The 8,862-nt window shown below is 33.9% G+C and overlaps 1 protein-coding gene across 2 annotated transcripts in view; it reads right to left on the bottom strand.

Annotated features, from left to right (window-relative positions):
• Positions 1-499: 499 nt before the first annotated feature.
• ASPA (aspartoacylase) overlaps positions 500-8,862 on the bottom strand; it is an 85,012-nt gene continuing 76,649 nt past the window's right edge. The window contains exons 3-8 of one of the 2 annotated variants that reach the window (XM_075719872.1): positions 7,039-7,291; positions 4,450-4,645; positions 3,171-3,264; positions 2,284-2,391; positions 1,258-1,367; positions 500-712 (exon numbers count right to left, since the gene is read on the bottom strand). In XM_075719872.1, coding sequence (XP_075575987.1) covers positions 500-712; positions 1,258-1,367; positions 2,284-2,391; positions 3,171-3,264; positions 4,450-4,645; positions 7,039-7,291 — 974 coding nt within the window. Of the gene's footprint in view, positions 713-1,257; positions 1,368-2,283; positions 2,392-3,170; positions 3,265-4,449; positions 4,646-7,038; positions 7,302-8,862 lie in introns of both variants that reach the window. The other variant, XM_075719873.1, reaches the window with a different exon arrangement.

The raw sequence follows: 8,862 nt of genomic DNA, 5'->3' as shown, positions 1-8,862 counted from the left end.
CCCCCCTATTTCTCTCTCCCTAGCTTTTCCTTTGTCTCATATTTTGTACATTTATCTGAGAAATTAGTTTCAAGGAACACCTCCTATTAAAAAAGTGTTGGTTATTGGAGGTTTGGGGTTATAAAGTAGAAATGCTGTCATTTTTTTATATAAAGTATTTTGTGGATGAGCATCTTTCTGTATGATGCTGGATATAAATTTTACAGCCACTAACCCATATGTGGTACACTGTTAAATCATTCTATATAGAGTGAACTAACAAACTTCATAAAAATAGTATTTATTCTTTGCATCTATAGTAACATATTAGAACAAGTAAACAATCAATTAGCATTATGACAGTATGTTTCATCTTAAAAGTGCTCAGCAATGTTAATTAAATTAGAATTTAAAATTAGATTCTGCATTTATTTATTTATTCCATGAATTACTACTGAATGACACAGGATTTCACAGAGAAGAAATCCACTTTTTGTATTGAAAAAGCTGTAATAAGCTTTTAAGTAGTATTCTGGCCTAAGACTGAGGATCTGATGTGTTTTGCAGTGAGTTTCATTTTTACTGTTTTTACAAAAGCTTGGTTTTTTTCATAATATGCAGCTTCATTAATAAATGTTGGATAGACTGTACAGTCCCCTTTATATGCAATTACTTCTCCATCAAGAGTCAAAAATAGAGGATCACCATCCTTCAGTGGCTGCCAGTCTTGATCCTTAGAGAAAGAAAATAAATAGAATATATTTACTTTCAAGTTTTTGTATATTTCATGTGATTTCTGAGTTTATGCTCAATAATTATATTCTCTCCGGTTTACGTCAAAAGCTTTTAAAATAATTCCTTTTAATCTTCAGTATGTAATTTCAGGTTTCTGACCCTCGTTTTCAGGCTTGTATAGAATTCACTGGTAAAGGTGAACTTGCAAGGAAACTACATATGCTCACAACTGATTAAAAACAAACCCTCATTTTAGAATTCAAAATTAGATTCATATTTTAGAATATAAGCTATCCTATTGCCTCTCTCTTCTCAGTTTTAAGTTCAAAAGTGATGTTAGATTCAGCGATTCCCAAGTCAGTTACTGAAATACTGTATGACCTTACTGACAGAACCTACTACAGGGAAGGTCTAAAGTATTCAATAAACACATTGACAATATTGTAATTTTAAATATTTACTATTAAAATATACTACAGTGTAGCAGAAGCAGCACAGGAATACTTAGAAAATGTCACAAATGGAAACTATTTTAGAATTTACCTGCAGTTTAGGGTGAATAATAGCAATAACTTCATCATTCTTATTCCTGGGATAATCTACTTTCTCCATTATTTTAAAAACCTCAATTGTACATGGTGGAAATTCCTTTCCTAGAAAGAATAAATGTAATTTAATGTCAGAATGAACGACTGCCTGTTAAAAAGAACAATGCATTATTTATTCTTTTTAGAATGGCTTAAATCATTAGGTTGTACCTCATCAAAGTTTACACACCAGTGATTAGCTCATATATCGTAAAAATGTCTAGCTCCAGACTTTTCGTTGCCTCAAAGCCAAGTTGCAGAAAGATTGTCTAGTCATGTACAGTAGCATATGAAGCCCAGATCTAAATTTGGTGCTGAAATGTGACTTTTCACTGTATACTTAAAAAGATGTATTTTGTAGATTATTGAATCAATGAGAGGCCTGTGTTTGGTAGTGCTACACAACACAGAATGGTATCAGTCCTATTTAATCTTTACCATTCCAGCACAATAATGGAGATTCTGACATGCACAACTATATTCTTTTCCTTCTACTTCCACAAAAAGCCCACTGCCAAAATGTACTCTAAAAGGATTTTGAACATCTATTTTTGTCAGTGTGCATTTTAGATAGTACACAGGTATAAAAAAATCTTACAAAATTTATTGACTTTAATTTTAGATAACAACGCACAGAATTCATGTAAATTAAACACTTCTTTCTTAGTATTAATTTATGTATGTTCTCCATGTACATAACTACTATGCAAATATTGTTAGCTAGTATTTCAGATTCTCAAAGCAACTGTAAGATTAAGATCAAGTCTACTTATTGAATCTTCAGAATGAGGAGATAGCCTTAAAGCTACCCAAAGGACTTCTGACTTTCTGACACCACACTTAGGTGGTCTAGAGAACAATCCTCCACCCCACCCCCCTTTACCTGTATAATTGCAAAATGTTGTAGCCCAACCCAATTTTTTTGAAAAATATGTCCACTGACATGACACAGGAGCCTGTATTCTCTCATTACTTACTCTACCTTCATTAAAAAGTTGCACAAAATCAAGGCCATGTTTGACAATCTTCCTCATTTTGTCCAAAATATCAGCTCTAACAACACCTTGTGGCTGGGGACCCACCTCCACACCTGTTTGCAGATGAGGGAGATTATTAATACAGCCATAATATATCACATGCTTAGATTACACAGCAAAAATGGATATCTGACTGGGTCTGTGTTTATGTTTAAAAGGAATTGTGAAGTACAGTTATGTGATTTTTAAGGCAAGCAGAAAATGTAGCTCACCAGTCAGGATCAGTTCGAAGAACCATATGTACATTTTTGAGCGTGCTACTAGGGTAAGCTAAAGGGTCACTATATATATTCATGATTTTTCTTATTCTTTTCCTCATCCTATTTTTCCATGCTGCATTTTAGAGAACTCATTGTTTCCTATGAAAAGCAAACTAATGATTTTTTTCTATGGTTATGGTTTTGATTCCATAAATGAAAACATAAACCACTTCCATGCAGAACATCATTTCTCCCTTTATCACATCTTCTCTTTTCCTCTTCTTGCCTAACCACCAGCGTTTCAGCCAAGGCTTATTTAGAGGATGTAAACATTTCTTTTCTGAAGCCGTTACTTCTTCCTTATCCTCATACATTATAAATATTTTCTGCAAACACTGGGTTAACTGAGTTTAAGAATTTCCATCTGGCTTCTGTATTTTGTAAGCCAAGTATAAATCAGAATCCTTCAGAAGACGAGATAATCATCTACATTTGATTCGGTAAATATATTGTCAAACAAATAGCTACTGGTGATCAGAGAACTCTGTATAATGAAATGAACAGATCTGGAAACAGGCATATTTTTAAATAATTTATGGTGGGTTAAAATAGTTTTTATTTTTCATATTTACCAACAGGATGTTTTGCTACAGATCGAGTTGTTGCATATTTCAAGCTAGGATGTTCAATCAGCAAAACAGGACAGCGTTCTGGAGCCAAAGCGTTCTGTGGAGATTGTTTAAAAATTTCTTTGTTATGCAAATATTTTAAAATGTTGTGCCACAAAAGATTACTGATGCAGAAGTGATTTACACAATGTCTTCAATATGTTGCCTTTATTTCATGGCCCTCAAAGAAGTAGGACATCTTTAGAAAACGTACAAAGCTGTATTTGTTGGTCTCCTTTCCATTAACTCATGCCAGGCATGCTCCACTGAACTTTCCTGTCTCCTAATATAACTGAACACAGTCCTAGTCCTAAATTGCTAACAGGAAGAAAAATCTACTGATCAGTGTTCCAAAACTTAGAATCAAAATACCGTAAAGCAGCTTTCAAGTATTTTTTTGTGTTTGACTTAGATTCTCTTATGGGGACATAGACTGCGAATTAAGCCTTATTTTAACCTTTTTTTGACACAGAAGCCTATTTCAGGCCTCTTTCCTGATGACTGCCTACCATTGCTCTTCATATAATTTTAGTCATAAACTTTCTATATCTTCAAATATTTTATAAACATTTAAATGGGATGCATGTAATAAGAAAAAAGTCAAATGTTAAAATGTACCTTGTTTCTAAGGAAAAAAAAAATTAAAATTCCACACCATTGGCCTAACCTTGATTTCATCAGTCCTTGTCTAGGTCACTGGTACTTCAACCAGATTACACTTAAGCCAGCACTTTTGCAAATCTCACTCTACCAATACTTATCAGCTTCAGGAACAGCAGAATCAAACAGCTTCTAAAGATGTATCACTATTCCTATAAATACTGATGAAGGGAACATTTGTCATTACCTAGTGCCATTACTTTTTCCATGTCTTTATTTCATAAAATTAATGTTTAACTATTTAGCATGTGTGACCCAAATTTATCCAAGTTCCTGACAGATCAGTGTGAAAGATTAAATTACATTCATTTTCATAGATGTTATTCTAGGCATTCCTCCTTGCCCATCAGTCTTACTCATTTTAATACATGAAGATTATAATGAATTCAAATCTGAATTACCTGATATTATAATCAAATTATTAATTATCTCTGATTATATATTCATCTTATGAATGATTAAATATTTTAAACAGTTTTGCATAATAAAAAATAGTATATTTAAAGAAACCACAAAATAATATATAGTAATACAACATTACAACTAATAATCTATTTTAATAGTTCATTTAAATTAGTTTTACCTTGATATAATGAAACATTTGAATTGTAAAGTCATCCCTGGAGTTTTCAAGAATAAGGGTACCACCCATGTTAGAAGTGGTGTTGTGAAGGTCAAAAATAAGGTCATACGCATCATCACTACCTTTTGGACCAAATATATGATTGATTTCCTGAGCCCTTCTCACTTCATATGGAATATCTTCCACCACTGTCCTGCTGTTAATATCAGTACAAAGAAATTAGTAAACTCATTCCATGGCTTTACAGTCAACAAAATATGTATACCCTGTTCTTTTTACTTTAATTCCATAATTGACTGGAGTTGAAATCACCTATTTAATTACCAAATTGTTAAAACTTGATGAATTTGTGCTTGAAAAAAAGCAAGTATGATTGGTAAACAGGTCTCATTATATATCTTTTGCAGAAGGGTAGTTAAGAATTTTTCGATTTGATTTTAGCTGGGGACTCTTTACTTCTTATTTCTTTACATTCCAAAATTTCCTCCTATGCAGAAAACTAACTCAAAATTTATCAACAACTTAATCCACTTCCAAGACTGGATCCACCTCCTACTGAAGATGGTATTCAGATACCCGTCCAAGCCCTTTTACCTTGGACATCAGTCACAAGGTCTTTTGTAACTTGCTTTGCTTCTTGTCTTCTCATATGCTGAACAGACTTTTAGTCTATTGTTTTGAGGCCTCCTGACCCTCAAAGCTCATAGATTTTGCTACCTCAAATCTATTCCTCCAGAGTTTTAATACTTGTAATCTCAGGTGAGTATGTCTGTACTACACTTTAAAAAAATGGTCTTAGCCTAAGGAAAGGTCTGAGATCTGCTTCCTTTCTGTATAAGGGCTCTATAGGAAACTGATGTATGACACAAAGACATCTATCTTACATTATTAACAGCATACAAAGCTGCTGTAGGTTCTGACTGGTTCCGTGTAGATAGCAAATCTGGTTTTGATGACAGGCTTGGGATACTACCCAAGGACAATATAGACACACTTAGTATCTTTTGCGCTAAATTCAGCTTCTTTACTCAACACAGCTCAAGCTTTGTAATATTTTAATATTGTATGAAATACTGGTATTAAGTTGCATAAAGAAAGTTTTGTTAAATACTAACAGAACACCTTACTAATTGCAGGGATATTTAAGCATCAGAAGAGGCTACTGAGGAAAATTATGGGATCACCACTGCTGGAGTATTAGAAATGGCAAGACATAATCTATTAGGAATGTCTACATGCAGTTGATCTACTGGTGGGACGAGGTGGATTAGAATTTTTACGTGAGCCCCTGAAGCTCCTTCTTCTATTTTTATGATTCTGTATGTTACATCATCTACCTTTGTATTCTTTAGTTCTGTCTTTGAAATTCAAGGTTTCTTCACATAAGACTGTTAAATTAATACTTCTTATTGAAGTCAATGGGACTTCCACCATTACTTTCAGTAGGATCAGGATTTCACTGTCCTTTTTCACATTTTGTAAAATCATTTGTAATCTTGAAGGCTCTACACTTAAAGGGATCAGGTGAAGGTATTCCATACAGTCAGTAGCGTTGTAATAAGGCTGGGCAACTTAATAGGATTTACTGAGGAATATTAGTTAAAAAATGAAGACAACCTGCAGGTGTCTTAATCCGCTATTTTGTCAAGTTCAAAGCAGCTGAAAACAAACAAAACCACTTTTTTTTCATATGTTTGTCCTAAGTAAGCAATTAAAAGTATGGCCTCAACACTTACGTGTTTAAAAGTTTATCTTATATATAATCATCAACAACAAAATTCTAAGATGAAAAGCCAGATGAAAAGACGTGCAGAATAACCACACTTACAAAACATGTGATACATATTTCCTTCAGTGATATTCACTTTTACCATTAAGACCTTTCTGAAACATAATTACCTGTTTAGCATGCAACTATACTAAGCATAAGAATGCTTATACAGCAAAGTTCACCTCTGGAATAGCTGTCTCAAAAGCAGAGAAACATAAAATCCCATTAAAAATGTAAAATGAATTACTATTTTACAGTAATTATAGATTGTATTTCTTCTAAAATAATGACTCAGTTAAATTATTGATACTTTTTGGCTATCGTTTTGCTATAGACTACATTATTTCTAAGTTAGCTAATTTCAAGTATAAATACACTTCCCTGAGTTGTATGCCATTCTTTCAGATACTCAGATGTCTACCTTTAAATTGCTTTTATCTGCTGTCTTCCTGCAAGTATAATTGTATTCAGAAGAGCTCCAAAGCTGAATGCACAAGAAGATGTGAGAAATGATGACTTTGCAACTCAGAACAACAGTGCTTAAGTTTACACAAATACAGCTCATCTAATACTAATTTAAAATACTGTGTTTAAGATTATGGGTTGGTTTGAGACTCCTACTAGCAATAGTTTTAAAATGAATCTGTTAACACTCATGCAATTTGTTCTTTTTGGGTTAAAGGTCAGTAATTTCAGTTATGTGACTGCACAGTTAAAATAGTAGTAGAACTTGTGTTAACATTTTAATCTGGAAAGGAAGCTCCTTACAATTTTAAAAAACATAAAAGTAAAACAACAGAAAGTAAAACTATTCTTACCCAAGATTATCAGGGTCAAAAACACGGTTCAGATCACAGTCAATATATCTAGTACACTTCTTCACAGCTCTTGGGTTGGTAAGAAATGGTTTCACTTCCATTCCTGCTCTTTGAATCTCAGCTCCATTCTCTTGCCAGTGCTTGACCAAAAATACCCCTGATAACTCATTGCCATGAGTTCCCCCGAAGATAGCAACCCGTCTTACCGGAGGTTTATCAACAACAGAAGAGGAAGTCATGCTTTTCAGCAGCTCTAAGAATTGCTGAAAGCAAAACAGAAAATAATTATAAAGCAAAACTTTTGTCTCAAAAAAAAAAAAGTTTTTACTCTTTTAAATAGGAAATTCTTTAAGCCTGTTTAGGTCAGATGTGAATGAAGGTGAATTAACATTTCTCTTAACAGTTTTAGACTCCCGTTGCAAGGCGGGGAGTTGCTAACCTGACACTCCTCCCTCCGAGGAGCCCTCCCCTTCATTTACCATATTTAGTAATATCTCCAAGTCTGTTAATGGTACTGTTATACACAGTTCAAAAGTTAACTTCTCCAGGCAATCTCTATTAATACATGATATATGGGTACATCTTGTACTAATGACAGTATGAAAAGGCTTTTTTAATATAAACTTCAATAATGCACTTAAATATCTCTGACATTTTGCATTGCAAACTAGGTGTAACAAGTATACTCATGTATGCTTGAAGTTACATAAACATCACAGTATATAAGGGCAGAAGGATTTAAAATGAGCAAAAACAGTAAAATATGAATCATATCTTGGCTCTAGACCAACACATAATGCTGAAACATCAAGTACTTTCATCCAAAAAAACAAAAACAGCTGAGTTCCTCAAAGCATGTTGTTGCTTGTATGACCTTTTTTGTTTTACAATATGTGAAAAACAGTGATTAGGAGGATCACTAGTTGAAATTAAAGTGCAATTTATCCACGACTGACTGACCCTGTATTCCTGGCTCTAGTTCTATCTCGGGGTCTGCTAACACAGACCTCTAACACATTGAAGCAACTTTGCCAGGGACAACCCTTCTAACTTCTGCAATCTCTTATTAAAAAGGAAATGGATACAGACCACAATAGGACAATAGTTGTGTTCTCCCCCCCAAAAAACCTTAGTCAACAGCTTGACTTCTTCCACTTCCAAAAGCATTCAGAGAGGCTTCCGAAACTTAAGCCAAAGAGCAGCCATTAACTTCCATCATGAGGATCAAAACGTTTAGAATGAAAGGTCTTAATAACAGAAAATAAGTTTTGCTGCTGTAAATGACAGCAGTATTTGCAATTAGTATCCGGCACGTGATATAAATATAAAAAATGTTACATTGCAAGGGAATAAAGAATGTTTATTGAACAATTCCTTTTTATTAAGATTATACTCCAGTGACTCTGAGAGTATTTGGCTAGTAGTGCCTGGGAGAGGCTTTATAAGCCAGGCTGATAGACTGTAGGTCTACGAAAAGAAAGCTAAACATAGGACTTATCTAGATGAGTTCTGCCAGGAATATATTTCCTACAAAAGTTGCTCGCTATGTTTCAGCTTATGCATACAGATTTGCTGAACCTTACAGGAGTTAATCCAGAAAGACTGTTTACTTAAACACTCAGCTATATTACTCCTGCACTTAGAAGATGTCGGATATTGAATCATAGTAAGTAATTTATTAAACAAAGCAGTAAAGTTGTATTTTACAGCACTGGACAGTCTGTACCGTCCTTTGACCCCAGTCTCTTTAGCAGTGGTGCCAAAACAGCTATTTACACGCTGCCTGAAAAAATGACTCACGCTCTGAATCTTGGTGTGCTGAAT

This window comes from Pelecanus crispus, chromosome 12, assembly GCF_030463565.1.
Source record: "Pelecanus crispus isolate bPelCri1 chromosome 12, bPelCri1.pri, whole genome shotgun sequence".
Classification (NCBI taxonomy): Eukaryota; Metazoa; Chordata; class Aves; order Pelecaniformes; family Pelecanidae; genus Pelecanus; species Pelecanus crispus.
Note: the sequence above shows the minus strand (reverse complement) of the source record. Positions and strands in the feature narration are given on the sequence as shown.